Here is a 16,014-nt window from a genome sequence, read left to right on the forward strand (position 1 = left end):
CTGCAAGAATGCATCCATCCGGAGGTCATAAAGAACAAGTTTCTATTATAGTATTTTTCTTGTCCATAAAAAGATTCCATATGATGATGAGGGCACTGGGTAGATATGTCTGCTCGACTGTTCCCCCTGCGTGTGTGTACTCCTCGAGTATAATTGGTCCTGGCCGTGTTTTGTTAAGATAACAGGGAAGGGGAGTATTTTGTCCCTTCCCTCTAGCGAAAACATATGAACTCTGTGAGGTTATGGCTTCTCAAATTCCCCACCTCACCCTCCTTTATAAGCCCCACCACACTACGGGGGACCTGCAGAGCACATTCTAGTGGAGCGAGGGGAAAGAAGCTGGAGCAGGATGTCTTCCACACAGACCGTGGAGGGCTCCCCTGCTGAACACAGCGTGTCTTCAGCGGAGAGCAACCTTGCAGACGACGCACCCTGGAAGAAGATCCAGAAGAACACCTTCACTCGCTGGTGCAACGAGCACTTGCGTTGCGTGGACCGGGAGATCGAGGACCTCCAGTTTGACCTGAACGATGGACTGACCCTCATTGCCCTGCTGGAGGTGCTGAGCCACAAAAAGATGTTCAGGAGGTACCACACACGGCCCACTTTTAGACAGATGAGGCTGGACAACGTTTCTGTGGCTCTGGAGTTCCTGGAGCAGGAGAACATCAAGCTGGTGTCAATAGGTAGGTGAGGGGCTTAGTAGTGAGGCTTGTTGTTGTCATTGGAAACAAACAGAACACAGACAAAAGAAACACAGACATACTCAGTGTTAAGTTAAAGCAAAATACTATTTTTAAATGGGGGGGGGGTTAAAGTGAAAGGAACTGACAGCTTGACACTATGTTGCATTATTAATGCTCTTGTGATTGCAGTTTGAGTATGCAACAGTGGCTGAACACAATGCTAACACACATTATACATACTGCTGGTCCCCACAGACAGCAAGGCCATAGTAGATGGGAACATGAAGCTGATCCTGGGCTTGGTGTGGACACTGATCCTCCACTACTCCATCTCCTCTCCACTGCTCGAGGACGGGGGGCAGGACAAGGCCAGGAAGCAGACCCCGGAGCTCCGGCTGCTGGGCTGGATCCAGGACAAGGTGCCTGAGCTGCCCATCACCAACTTCAGCCAGGACTGGATGAACGGCAAGGCTCTGGGAGCCCTGGTGGATGGACTGGCCCCAGGTGGGAATTCTGACCTTCATAGTCTAGTTGGGTCCCTTCTGTTTCTGACTTACCTGACTCAAAGGTCCTTGACCCCTTCTCCACTAGGTCTGTGCCCTGATTGGGAGAGCTGGGACGAGGTTCAGCGAGTGGACAACGCCAGAGAGGCTATGCAGCAGGCTGACGAATGGCTAGGGGTGCCACAGGTGACAGTTAGGGATACTAACATTCTATTGGTTTAGCTGTATCGAGCTAGCCTGAAACTTGACGTTCTAAAAAGTCTATTCCTTGAAGGAAATATGGTGTGAATTATGAAATCCCCCACACACACACTAGTAATACGCTGAAATGTCCAGAGGGAAGTAAATCATGTGCGCAGCACAGCTCCAGTCAGCCATATCCAGTTCTGTTTCTCCACCTCCCTATCCTGTTTTGTAATAGCTGGCGATGACATCTTTGGCTTTTGTTTCTCGGAAAAGCCACTGGGGAAAAGTGCTCGCCATCCACCTCATCGTCCGTCTTTTTTTCTTGTGTTTACCACAAGCCAGGCCTCCAGTGCTCCTTTTCAATAAATGGTGTCAGAACTCTGCTCTCTCACACACACACAGCGGGTTGATGGATGACATCATGTCACATAGCAGAGTTAGATCACTGGGGTTGTTCAGACTGCCATGGTAACATCACCTCAACCCCGCTGGTTGGAGGTAGGGCCCCCTCACTAACACTCTAGCTAAGTTCAGCCACACCTTCAAAGAGAACAAGTAGGAGTTTAACATCTGTTTTACAATTGTGAGATTGCATCATAGGTATAATTCCTTTGTGAGCAGGTCATCGCCCCAGAGGAGATCATTGACCCCAGGGTGGATGAGCAGTCCATCATGACCTACCTGTCAATGTTTCCCAAAGCCCAGCTGAAACCCGGGGCCCCTCTGAAACCCAAATCAGGTGTGTCCCTGTTTTGACCCCTTTAAAATGGGATCCTTGCTGGATACAAACATGCTCATTAGCATCAGTTCACTTGATTACACACATCTGTTTTTAAGTAAGATTAGGTACTGTAGGATGTTTGGATTAGCGTTGAGTTGGTCATCCTTGTACAGTACAAACCTACTTTTTCATCAGGAGATATCCAGTCTTCTCATTTGCCCTCATAGTTTCTTTCCATACTGTGTGTTTCAGTGTCCAAGCCAAAGGCCTGCAGAGCGAGTGGTCGGGGGCTGCAGCCTAGAGGCCTGAGGGTGGGCCAGACTGCAGACTTCAAGGTGGACACCAGCAGAGCTGGGCCTGGCGACCTGGAGGTGCATGTCACAGGACCTGGTGAGTCTCCTCCTCCTCCTTCCTCTGTTTGACATCAGCAGCGGCTTCTATTTATGCTGCAGTGCCTGATTGTTTGTTGACGTTGCCTTGCTCTCATGGTAGACGTGTTCATTGTTTCCCACTTGGCAGATGGCTCAGAGGTACCTGTTCAGCTGAAAGATGCCACGGATGACATGTATACTCTTCAGTACCACCCTACTGCTCACGGCCACCATACCATAGACATCACATGGGCTGGGGAACACATTCTGAAAAGGTGAACACTGACACAACTCTAAACCTGGTCTAAATATTGGGGGTGATTCAATATGTTCTTTATACATAATCCATAAATGTTTTTACATTTGTGTTTGTGAATGTAGCCTATCCAACTGAGTATGTTGTGGTGTCTGTTGACAGCCCGTTTAAGGTTGGGGTGTGGCCAAGGGCTGGCCCCCAGGTGGTGCGTGCGTGGGGCCCCGGTCTGCAGGGGGGTGTGGTGGGAATGTCAGCTGACTTTGTGGTGGAATCTATCTGTGCTGAGGCAGGAATGTTGGGTATGTTCATTTGGATGACCCAGTTTATAAGCTTAATGGGTGCATTGGACACACAATAGTATTCAGGATGTTCAGGATAACTGTCCTGTGGTCTGCAGGTTTTGCCATCGAGGGTCCTTCTCAGGCCAGGATGGAGTGTGATGACCAGGAAGATGGTTCGTGTGATGTGAGGTTCTGGCCCACAGAGCCGGGGGAATACGCCGTGCATGTCACATGTGATGAGGAGGAGATCCAGGACAGTCCCTTCATGTCCCACATTAGCCCAAGCAGAAAGAAGTCCTACCCACACAAGGCATGTGGTCTAGCAGTTCTGTACTCGTTTCATTGAGGCCATCTGTGGTAGTTTCACAGATGTATCGGTAGTTTCACCACCATTATTTGTGCTTGGTATTCATCACAAAACAGTGCCTTGTGCCTATTTATTCTTTCTGTTTTGTCATGTTTTAGGTCAAAGTCTTTGGACCAGGAGTCAGTCAAAATGGCTTTGTACTGAAGCGTGCCATAGAGTTCACAGTGGATACCAGGTTTGCTGGAGATGGATCTTTGGGCCTTTATGCACAGGTTAGTTACTGTATTACGTTTCTTGATTACTGTTTCATGTTCTATACTGGATATCAGGGCTTTGATACAGAGGAATTAAGTTTTTACATATATGCGGTATCCTTCTTTTTCTGGTGAACAGAACTTTGATGGAGAGCCGGTCAGTGTGGAAGTGGTCCATAAAGAGAATGGCGTGTACACCTGTTCATACACAGCAGTGACCGAGGGTAAACACACCATGTCTGTGTCCTGGGGAGGAGTTAGTGTTCCTGGCAGTCCCTTCAGAGTGAGTGCTCTGAGATGTCTTCTGTCTCTGGACAGAATTGTCACACTGAAATGTTAAACAAAATGTTTAGTACTTACAAAACAATGTACTAAATGTATTATTGTTAATTATAAATAACATGTTTTGATATTTGTGGCAGTGAGGTTCCTGAAGACACAACACAGATTGTTACGTATACAGTGTATCTTTTTTATTACAGGTGATGCCTGCCAGGGTTAGAATTGAACCTTCGTTCAACACTTCCACAAAAAGGTCTAAAAGGTCAGGGATACTTGGTGAGCAGAATTTCCTTACTTGAATAAAAGGTTAAATGTTTACTGACTTATAATGTGAGTTAGAATGAAGCCTTGGTCTTATTCTACTGTAGGAGATGGGAATGACCAAAACCTTGCAGAAAGCATTGATTATATCGACAAGCTTGACCTGAATGTAACCAGTCCAACGAAGTTGCCATCTGATGCAAGCAAGGTAAATTGCTTAACACATTCTATAGACACACACACGTACACACAACCACACTCACACAAATGTCCCCTCTCCTCAGGTCAAGGCTTATGGGCCAGGATTAAAGGGGGGTGTGATTGGCAGCCTGGCAGAATTGACCATTGACACAACGAGCTGTGGCAGCGGGCAGCTCTGTGTGACAGTGGATGGACCCTGCCCAACCAAAATGAAATGTTTGGATAACGAGGACGGTACCTGCACTGTGACCTACCTGCCAACAGAACGTGGAAAACATCTGATCAACATCCTCTTCCAAGGACTACACATCCCAGGCTCCCCATTTCAGGCTGATGTCCACATGCCTTTTGACCACTCAAAGGTGGTGGTGTCTGGGCCAGGTTTGACCAAGGCCAAAGTGGGCGAGCCGTGTGTTGTGAACATAGACTGCGCCCTCGCTGGGGTTGGAGAGCTGTCTGCAGAGGCTGTGTCTGAGTCTGGCCACAGGGCCAAAACCAAGGTAAGAGAAAACCTGGATGGCACCTACACAGTGGTCTACGTGCCCCTCACAGCAGGTGTTTACACGCTGAGGCTGAAGTACGGAGGGAAGGTGCTGGCTAACTTCCCCTCTGAGGTGGTGGTGGATCCAGCTGTATACACCAGCCAGGTGAAGGTCTGTGGGAGAAAGGCAGAGGGGGAAGGTGAATTGGATTTTAAATCGACTAATATTAAATAATGTCATCAACAGTGCTTTAATCAATAGTACCTATGTGATGTGCTGTGAATTATGTATCTCCAGACCAGAATGACCTTGAAGAAAAAAGTAAACCAGCCAAATTCTTTGCCAGTGGCATGGGACTTGTACAGGGTGTAACAGGACAGAACAACAGCTTCAGTGTCAGACGCAGGTGAGAGGAGGTGTCTGGTGTGCAACAAATCAAGTTACCTTGTAGTCTGGGGAACCTTACTCGCTAACCCATGAGACTCCTGTGTTTACAAACACTCATCTGATTTGTAGCAGAAATGGAGCTGGAGGTCTAGACATCAGTGTCGAGGGACCATCAGATTCCATGGTCTCTTGCATAGAAAAACAAGATGGCCACTATGACATCCAATATGTCCCTAGTATGCCAGGAGTCTATGACATTAACATCACTTCTGGAGGAAAACACATTCTAGGCAAGCTGCCACCGTTTACACAATATGAAAACATATCAAAACAATATGTTCTCATATTTTAAATGTCATAATGTACAATCATAAAATTAAATTAAGATTCACTTGTTCAAGCAGGAAGCCCTTTCAGAGTACCAGTGAAAGATGCCTTAGATAGTAAGGATGTGAAAGTCTCTGGGTCAGGTGTGGAGATGGAAATGTGTCCCCAAAGTCCTCAGACCTTCACTATTGACTGCAGCAAGAGTGGAGAGGCCCCAGAGTCTGTAGCTGTAATGACACCTAGTGGTGAGTGGGTTTTGTGCATTCACAGTTAAAATAAGGTTGAATGAACAGACTCAATGCATAATCATTTATTTATTGATGTAGGTCAAATGGAACTTGTGGAAGTGACAAACAATGGAGATGGAACATGTTCAGTAGCCTACTCTCCTTCCATGGAGGGAGCTCACTCTCTGCTGGTCAAATATGCTGATGAAGATGAGTGTCATTTGTGAGTCTGAGGCAACAAATCTAAACATGAGTTGTTATGCAACAAATCTGTCGGGTTTCATCCTGGCATGTCTTTCTTGTTTTACAGTCCAGTTCCATTCCAAGTGCTTCCTACCAATGGTTCCAAGAAGTTAAAGGTATCTGGTCCAGGTTTGGAATCAGGACTTTGTGCCAAAGTTCCTCAGACCTTCACTATTGACAGCAGCAGTAGTGGAGAGCCCCCAGAGTCTGTGGCTGTAATGACACCGAGTGGTAATCAAGTTGCTTCAACACATACTGTATGTACAGCTGTATGTCTCTGGAGGACATCTTAAAACTAAACATGCATGACAGGTTCTTTCATGTATTGCCATACCAACAGGAAAGATGGAACATGTGGAGGTGACAGATAATGGAGATGGAACATACTCAGTAGCCTACTCTCCTTCCATGGAGGGAGATCACTCTCTGCTGGTCAAATATGATGATGAGGAGGAGTTCTGCAGGTTAGACTTGAAAATAAATGTCAAATAAAGAAATCTGGTTTCATTCAGATCTCCCTCACTTCGAAACTTATGTCATGGCTGGTCTTACCCTGTATCTACATTGACAAGAAAACATATCTGTGCCCTCTGTTGTAGTCTCTCTGACTTCCAAGTGCTTCCCACCAATGATTCCAAGAAGTTAAAGGTCTCTGGTCCAGGTTTGGAATCAGGACTTTGTGCCAAAGTTCCTCAGACCTTCACTATTGACAGCAGCAGTAGTGGAGAGGCTCCAGAGTCTGTGGCTGTAATGACACCAAGTGGTGAGTGTCTGAAACATCAAACACATTCTCATTTATAGTTTGTAAGTGTGTTTAATAACAATGCATATTTCATGCCAAGTGGTAATGTTATGACATGTTTTACAGTGTATCTTACTACAGGTTTGGCCAGTGATAACGTTTTCTTTGTTTGATATATGCAGGAAAGATGGAACTTGTGGAGGTGACAGATAATGGAGATGGAACATACTCAGTAGCCTACTCTCCTTCCATGGAGGGAGATCACTCTCTGCTGGTCAAATATGCTGATGAGGAGGAGTTCTGCAGGCAAGGACAAATCTGGTGACATCTTTCACCATACTTTCATTTTGACCTTACATTGTAACCAGTTTATATCAAAAATCACTTTTGAAATAAACATGTATTGTAGTCCCTTCCAGTTCCAAGTGGTGCCAAGTGATCCCAGCAGGAAGTTGAGCGTCTCTGTACCAGGGTTGGATTCAGGAGTCTGTGCTCAGATACCTCAGACCTTCACCATTGACAGCAAGAATGGAGAAGTCCCAGAGTCTGTGGCTGTTAGGACACCTAGTGGTAAGGATGTAATGCTTCAATACAATAGCTTAATAAAGCAAGAATGTGTACCAAGTAAAGATATGTTTTTTTTCCTACTGGTATAAACATTGTTTTTCTTTTAATGTACAAACAGGTGAATTGGAGCGAGTGGAGGTGACAGATAATGGAGATGGAACATACTCAGTAGCCTACTCTCCTGTCATTGAAGGGGCTCACTCTGTCATGGTTAAATATGCTGATGAAGATGACTTCTGCAAGTAAGACTTTAGGTCTATTTCTGTCTTTTATTGATAAAGTAATCTTTTGGTAACCTTACATTAACCTTCAACCTATGTGAAGAATGAATAATTATTATACTCTTCATTTCAGTATCTCTGACTTCCAAGTGCTCCCCACCAATGATTCCAAGAAGTTAAAGGTCTCTGGTCCAGGTTTGGAATCAGGACTTTGTGCCAAAGTTCCTCAGACCTTCACTATTGACAGCAGCAGTAGTGGAGAACCCCCAGAGTCTGTGGCTGTGATGACACCAAGTGGTAAGAAATAGGTTTTATGTTGCTGCTTTCTGAAATGTGTGTCCAAACTGAGAAGTTTGCAACTGCAATCTACATTCTTAAGTTGCTTTCACTCATCTTCTTCATTATCTAGGAAGGTTAGAGCTTGTGGAGGTGACAAATAATGGAGATGGAACATACTCAGTAGCCTACTCTCCTTCCATGGAGGGAGATCACTCTCTGCTGGTTAAATATTCTGATGAAGATGAGTTTTGCAGGTAAATCCAATTATTACATTTAATATTGTTTTGAGGATCCTCTTTCTTTCTGATGTATAAATAAATTATTCAATGATATTTCAGTCCTTTCCAGTTTCAAGTGCTGCCAAAGGGTCCCAGTAGGAAGTTGAACATTTTGCTTCCAGGCTTGGATTCAGGAGTCTGTGCTCAAATACCTCAGACCTTCACCATTGACAGCAAGAATGGAGAAGTCCCATTGTCTGTGGCTGTTAGGACACCAAGTGGTAATTAAGTTATTTCACTACATACTGTATGTACATCATAGTATTTAATTGGTCTCTGGAAGGCATCTTAAAACTAAACATGCATGACAGGTTCTTTCATGTATTGCCATACCAACAGGAAAGATGGAACATGTGGAGGTGACAGATAATGGAGATGGAACATACTCAGTAGCCTACTCTCCTTCCATGGAGGGAGATCACTCTCTGCTGGTCAAATATGCTGATGAGGAGGAGTTCTGCAGGTTAGACTTGAAAGGAAATATAAAATAAAGAAATGTGGGTTGATTCTGATCTCCCTCATTTCAAACTTATGTCACAGTTGGTCTTACCCTGTATCTACATTGACAGGAAAACATATCTGTGCCCTCTATTGTAGTCTCTCTGACTTCCAAGTGCTTCCCACCAATGATTCCAAGAAGTTAAAGGTCTCTGGTCCAGGTTTGGAATCAGGACTTTGTGCCAAAGTTCCTCAGACCTTCACTATTGACAGCAGCAGTAGTGGAGAGGCTCCAGAGTCTGTGGCTGTAATGACACCGAGTGGTGAGTGTCTGGTACTCATTTACTGTCTGTGGTAACAAGAAGTGTTAGTTAAAAATTCTACGCACAGTTATGTTTTTTTATCTCATTTGATATATTCAGGAAAGATGGAACTTGTGGAGGTGACAGATAATGGAGATGGAACATACTCAGTAGCCTACTCTCCTTCCATGGAGGGAGATCACTCTCTGCTGGTTAAATACTCTGATGAAGATGACTTCTGCAGGTGAGTCCCGTGGTTGAATTTTAATTTGACAATCATTTAGTACAATGATTTACTTTAAACTTGAATATTTGGTAACACTTTAGATGAGCTCACCAAATTCATAATTTATTAACCAATTTGTAACTTATTAGTTAACGGGTCGTTCACCATTAGTTATTTGTTGTTCATACAAAATGTATCATTAGTAAAGCATTAGTAAAGCTAAACCCTAACCAAAACTTAAACCCTAAATCTAAACCCTAGCCCTAACCCTAACACTAACCCTAACTGTGTGAACAAATGCTTTACTAATGATACATTTTGTATAAACAATAAATAACTAATGTTGAACAAACCGTTAACTAATAGGTAACAAATTGGTTAATAAATTATGAATTTGGTGAGCTCATCTAAAGTGTTACCGAATATTTATATATTTATTGTAGTCCCTTCCAGTTCCAAGTGGTGCCAAGTGATCCCAGCAGGAAGTTGAGCATCTCTGTACCAGGGTTGGAGTCAGGAGTCTGTGCTCAGATACCTCAGACCTTCACCATTGACAGCAAGAATGGAGAAGTCCCAGAGTCTGTGGCTGTTAGGACACCAAGTGGTAAAAATATGACCAAAATGAAACAATGAACAATGAAACAAACAACAGGAAGTGATTAGATGGCTTCTTTTGTAGTTGTCAAGTAGATTGTCATTTTCCACAAATCTGTTACATGTGGTCTCAGGGGAAATGGAGCGAGTGGAGGTGACAGATAATGGAGATGGAACATACTCAGTAGCCTACTCTCCTTCCATGGAGGGAGATCACTCTCTGCTGGTCAAATATGCTGATGAGGAGGAGTTCTGCAGGTAAATAATGTAATGGCATTGAAAAGTAACATTATATACTACAGTATACTTTTGTACTACTGCATTTGAATGTACTATAGTGTCACGTGACAGAAATGTCCCCTTTTTTCTGACAGTCCCTATAACTTCCATGTTAAGCCTGCTACTGACGCCATCAGTTCAAAACACTCTGGTGATACTGAATCAGAGTCAAGGGTCTCTGCCAAAGTCCCTCAGAACTTTACCATAGGCTGCAGCAAGACAGGAGATGCCCCAGAATCTGTGGCTATGATGATGCCCAATGGTGAGGGCTGGGAAAATACATACTGAAAATAAAATAAAAATATCCAATGAATATTATTAAACATACATAACCTGAAACAATGGGATTTACAGGGAAAATTGAACATGTGGAGGTGACAGATAATGGAGATGGAACATACTCAGTAGCCTACTCTCCTTCCATGGAGGGAACTCACTCTCTGCTGGTTAAATATGCTGATGAGGAGGAGTTCTGCAGGTAAAATGGAACGCTGAAGAATGTATTTCAAATTATCATGCTCTTGTTTTCATGGTCTATCCTTCCCCAGTCCCTTTCAGTGCCACTTGCTTTCCTGTCACGATGCCAGTAAAGTCCAGGCCAGTGGACCAGGTTTGAAATCGGGTCTACCTGCCAGCCTTCCTGCTAAATTTGTTGTTGACACAACTGAAGCAGGAAAGGCTGAATTAACAGTGAGGATTATTGTAAGTTTGGAGCTATTTTGAATTCATGTACATATTCAAACATATTGTGTTTGCTTTTAACCTCTGAAGAAATCTAAAAAACAAACTGGGACATTTCATGAAAATTTACATAATCATTGATCAGAACTTTGGTTCTGCTGCGTGTCACTGTTTATTATTTTCAGGATCCTGATGGCAGAGAGCGAAGAAACATTATCAGTAGTAGCCATGATGGCACCTATGAGGTCTCCTACATTCCAGACAAAGCTGGTGGCTACCAGGTTGTCATTAGATATGGTGGTGATGAGATCCCCTCCTCACCCTTTCATGTCTGGGTCATCGCAACAGGGGACGCTGACAAGTGCATTGTCACAGGTCTGAAGTGCTGATACTTATGGGCACGCCCTTGCAATTGTTTACTTTTTATTTCCTGAACCCCCCTAAACCATCATACTCAGATGGAAAGCCACTCAACTTTTGCCTTCTCATCCTCCAGGTCCTGGGCTGGGCACTGTCATCAGTGCTGGGGAAGAGATTGGCTTTGTGGTGAACACACAGTCTGCTGGGATGGGCAAGGTCTCATGTTTTGTGTTGACTCCTGATGGAACGGAGGTGGAAGCAGATGTTATTGAGAAACAGGATGGGACCTTTGAGATCTGCTACAGTGCCAGCCAGCCAGGGAACTACATCCTCTCAACAGGCTTTGGAGGGGAGTGTCTGTTCACCCGACCCTTTGAAGTCATGGTGAGAGGCTGTAACTGGTCTAACCCTTTGTTTAAAATAGCAAAGTAGAGTAAGTCAGGGATAATGTGATATATTTATTATTTGTATTTATGCAGTTTTGGTTCTGTATCAGTCATAAACCAATCAGTCACAAATAGTTGTGTGTGTTATCTTTTTTGTGTTTGACCAGCCACCTGACAATGAATTGAACCCGGGACAAGTTACCAAGGACAGCCTCCAGCTTACGGTATGAACAAACTCAACTTCCTCCCTGATCCATGATCTTCCTGACACACTTTAGAAAATATTTTCTTTGTATGTACTGCACCTCATCCTCAATCTTTTAGTTTCAGGACCACTCAGTCTCTCCTTACCCCTCCTCTGCAGATGATGCACGGCTCCTACATTCCCCTCAGGAGAGGAAACCCAACTGGACTGATGCCGTTTGACATTGTCATGGCCTTTGGTTTCCCTGAGAGCGAGATTACGGGTGAGATCTTTCACACCCAGGTTCAACTTTAGACGTACACAATTCTTTATGCTGTAGCTTGGTGATGTATTTGTATTGTTGTATTTTAACTCTTCAGGAGAAGTGTGTATGCCGTCAGGGAGTAGGGCCCAAGCTGAGGTGGTTGATAATGGAGATGGAACAGTGTCTCTGATGTATGATCCTACTGAGGAAGGCCTGCATCAAATGCACATCACAGTAAATGGCAGCACTATCCTCGGTAAGACTGTAAGGCGTTGATAGTACAATATACCGTGTATGTTTCCTTACAATCTAGTTTCTGTTACCTTTTCAGACTTTTCCAGAGGGTGAGGTGTCAGGCTGACCCATAAGTGTTGAAAAAAAGTATTGTAACCAAGCTTTTGTTACACAAAACCTATATTTCAGAGAGTCCTCTCCAGTTTTATGTGAACAATGCCAGCAGTAGTGACCTGATGGCACATGGGCCTGGCCTCATCTATGGCACCTCCAATGAGCTTGCAGCCTTTACTATCTTCAACAAAGAGTTAGCCCTTGGTAAGTGCTGCAACAGAGAAAATATGAGGACAAAAGAGGACACAATAACACTGTAGACAAACACGGACCAGATGGATCTTTCATTTAAACTTCCCAGGTGAACTGGACATCGCCCTGGAGGGTCCATCTAAGGCTGAGATCCGCTGCCTAAATAACAGAGATGGTACCTGCACTGTGACCTACCTGCCCACAGCAGCTGGAGACTACAGCATCTTGGTACGCCACAATGACAATCACATTCCAGGAAGTCCTTTCAAGGCCAGGATCACTGGTAAGCACTGTGTATGCTGGCTGCCAGGATGGAGGACTCTTAACTGATCATCATGAATTAATCCTGACTGTTTGGGATCACTGATCACTGGACTTTAATTTGAAAGAGATTCACAGTAGGTAACAGTTGGAAGTGTTCTTCATCAAAAGATTGTCCTCTCCCCTGTTTGCCCAGCTACTGGCCCCAGTGCAGTGACTGGTAGTGGTGAGAGTGCCTGCAAGTCCCAGGTGAGACTGGGCACACTGGCTGACTTTACCCTGGACATCTCAGAGGAGGACATTAGCCTGCTCACCGCCAGTATCCTGAACCCCTCAGGCCTGGCCGTGTCCTGCCTCCTCAAGAGGCAGCCTGACAGCCACATTGGTGAGAGACAAGGAACTGACTATGATATATTGGATCGGTTGAGAGAGGGTGACAGCTGGATTGATGTTAAGGAAGGATGCTGTGGTTATGCCCAGTGGGCCTTCAGAATTAAACCCAGGAATTAAAAAAAAGTCACAGTCAGAATAATTCATCATAATTGAAATGAGGTCCTTTGTTTGTTGCTTTCTGGTTTGTCGCGCAGGTATTTCCTTCATTCCCAAAGAAGTTGGAGAACACCTGGTCAGTGTCATGAAGGATGGTCAGCATGTGGCCAACAGTCCAATTCCTCTCATCATCACTCCACTGGAGATTGGAGACGCCAGTCGGGTCAAGGTGTTTGGTCCGGGGCTAGACAAGGGGCGCACCTGTGAGCTGTCGAACTTTGTAGTTGATACACGAGAAGCAGGCAAGTCAGGAATTATCTCTGAGAATGAGAAGCTAATAGCAATGGACTTCTGCTGTAAGAAAGAACTTGACGTGTTTTTACTGTCAGGATATGGAGGTTTGACATTGGCTGTCGAAGGACCCAGTAACGTGGCGATCCAAACAGAGGAGCTGGAGGATGGAACGTGTGGGGTCTCCTTCCAGCCCACAGAGCCTGGAGCCTACACAGTCTCAGTCAAATTTGCAGATGAACATGTCCCAGGTAGCCCTTTCAAACCCCCCCGTGGCACACACGCAGCCCCACATTCAATTGTGTTAGTTAAACCTGGACTGTGTGTTTTTGCAAGGGAGTCCTTTCAGGTCTGAGGTTACTGAGAGTGGTCATGTGAGAGAGAGCATCACCCACTACCAAGGAGCAGCCACTATTACCAGTGTGGGGAACACTTGCGGGATTAACCTCAAAATACCAGGTAACATCTTAACAAACATCTACCTCATGGACCTCTGGTTACTGTCTACATCTCTTTATACTGCAAAGCATGACTGCTCACAAAGACTTCTACTGTACTTTAACATCTTGTACTGATTCACTCCAACCTGATACTGAATGTTCACTCCGTTACCTTCCTGTAGGTCTCGACCCCCACCAAATGTCTGCCCAGGTGTCCAGTCCCTCTGGGGCCTTAGAGGAAGCTACATTGAGCACCACAGGAAATGACATCTACACTGTGTGCTTTGTGCCCAGTGAAACTGGTGTCCATGCTGTTGATGTGTTGTACAGAAGCCAGCCAATCCCTGGAAGCCCATTCCAGTATACTGTGGGTCTTATAGAGGATGGAGGACCAGAAAAGGTGAAGGCCTGGGGTCTGGGACTGCAGAGTGCCAGAGCAAGCGTCCCAGGTAGAGTAGAAATATACATTGACTAGGTCACTGTCTGTATCTTTACCTCTGACTAGTACATAATGATAATAATTCACTTTGTGATTAAGAAAGAACAGGTGACCAACAAAACAAACACCTTACTGAAATCAGCATTATGATGTCATGTCTCAGTTGATTTCAGTGTCTGGGCTCGCGAAGCGGGTGCTGGGAATCTGTCAGTGGCAGTGGAGGGTCCTAGCAGGGCAGAGCTGGTCCTGGAGGACAGAGGGGATGGCTCCTGTGGTATCTCCTACATCGCTCCAGAACCAGGTCCAGATACACAGCACTCCTCTCCACATTTCCTAGAGCCCAACTATTATTATGACTGCTACAACAGTATATCAAAATGTATTTGATATCAAATACATAACTACATCGTCATCTAAAGTAGATAATTTTTCTGGTGACTAGGTGACTATGAGGTGTCTGTCAAGTTCAACAATGAGCACATTCAAGACAGTCCTTACTTGGTGCCAGTTTATGTTCCTGTGGATAAAGCATTGGGACAGAAAGACACAGGTAGGCCTCTGCTCTGTGATAACTAAGAGTTAAGGTCACACACGAGTTTCAGACCCAGGATAATAGTCATGATGACAGGACTAAATGTGAAATCATTGTGATCAAATTGTGATAATCATCACAGGCCTACAGATGACATTACCCAGTGGGTGTGGAGCCTCCTCTATCTGGTCCTCCTTCCTGTCTGATGCCTCCAAGGTGGCTAGCAGTGGCCCAGGCCTAAGGAAGGCCTTTGTGGGGGGGAGAAACGCTTTCTCTGTTGACTGCAGTAAAGCTGGTGAGCATACAGGAAAGGAGCTTTGGCATGAAGGTTCCATGATTTCTATTTAATATAATTATTTGAATCAGATTGGTGGGAACAGATAAGAATGTTTTTGTATTTACATTTATTATTGTGAAGAGAGTACAAACATGTATCCTTTATGTTGTCCTACAGGCACGAACCTTCTCCTTGTAGGTATGCATGGTCCTACCATTCCCTGTGAGGAGGTGTCAATCAAACACCTTGGCAACAATCACTATGAGGTCAGCTACATGGTCAAAGAGAAAGGCAGCTATGTTTTGGCAGTGAAGTGGGGAGAGCAGCATATTCCTGGATCTCCTTTTCTTGTAGTTGTTCCATAAAGTTTATTGTAGACTGATGTTTTGGTATGGTGGGTGGGATTCCTGAGAATGATAAAGCACAACACTTCTGCATATGTAAGGAAGAGGATAATGATACAGGAATTATGTAAACATGTGACATTTCTTGGATGTATAGTAACTATTCTTGCTGACTTTTCTTGCTGTTTTGCGGTAGACCTAATAAAGTTTCAGCTTGTTTGACTCACACACAAACACCACAAATTGACTTGCTTTTTTGTATTTGATGTGCAATATGCCAATTTGTCTTGCACCTCGATCAAAGACCTGAAAATATAAGTAGGTCTATTGGCTTAGAAGCTTGTACGTTCCCTTTAAAAGATTGACCGAATTATATATATAGAGGTCCGGTTTTTCCCATTTCTAAAAAACAAATCAATATGACCTCACTAGAGCGATGGTATCAGCAAAGATCTACAATATTCAAAAACATATTTAAAGTGAAATCTAAATACAGAACCAGATTAAATAATCGGAGTTTTAGACCTTAATACGCTTGTCCGAACTGAAAATAAGCATCTGCATGCCGTTTGAAAAGTCGATAGTTGATTGACTTTTCCTTGGTCTAGTATTCCAGTCCATAAT

The 16,014-nt window shown here is 44.4% G+C and overlaps 1 protein-coding gene across 1 annotated transcript; it reads left to right on the forward strand.

The window, feature by feature from the left end:
- The first annotated feature begins 349 nt into the window (after positions 1-349).
- Positions 350-15,622, forward strand: flnbb (filamin B b). The gene is made up of 46 exons (XM_084681433.1): positions 350-686; positions 942-1,190; positions 1,278-1,375; positions 1,997-2,114; positions 2,349-2,486; positions 2,616-2,742; positions 2,886-3,022; positions 3,121-3,314; positions 3,470-3,583; positions 3,705-3,848; positions 4,048-4,123; positions 4,216-4,316; positions 4,393-4,990; positions 5,089-5,197; positions 5,308-5,468; positions 5,583-5,750; positions 5,832-5,955; positions 6,575-6,738; positions 6,900-7,023; positions 7,127-7,287; positions 7,403-7,526; positions 7,639-7,802; positions 8,402-8,525; positions 8,660-8,823; positions 8,923-9,046; positions 9,472-9,632; positions 9,757-9,880; positions 9,997-10,163; positions 10,256-10,379; positions 10,450-10,603; positions 10,768-10,957; positions 11,079-11,326; positions 11,496-11,552; positions 11,693-11,795; positions 11,893-12,033; positions 12,201-12,329; positions 12,427-12,611; positions 12,822-12,963; positions 13,166-13,369; positions 13,457-13,609; positions 13,695-13,817; positions 13,981-14,247; positions 14,401-14,538; positions 14,680-14,787; positions 14,912-15,064; positions 15,224-15,622. The coding sequence occupies exons 1-46, from the start codon at positions 350-352 to the stop codon at positions 15,409-15,411; spliced, it is 7,401 nt and encodes a 2,466-aa protein (XP_084537559.1). The 3' UTR covers positions 15,412-15,622.
- Positions 15,623-16,014: the final 392 nt, after the last annotated feature.

The sequence above is a fragment of the Hypomesus nipponensis genome, chromosome 18 (genome assembly GCF_054491055.1).
Source record: "Hypomesus nipponensis isolate SF chromosome 18, ASM5449105v1, whole genome shotgun sequence".
Taxonomy (NCBI): domain Eukaryota; kingdom Metazoa; phylum Chordata; class Actinopteri; order Osmeriformes; family Osmeridae; genus Hypomesus; species Hypomesus nipponensis.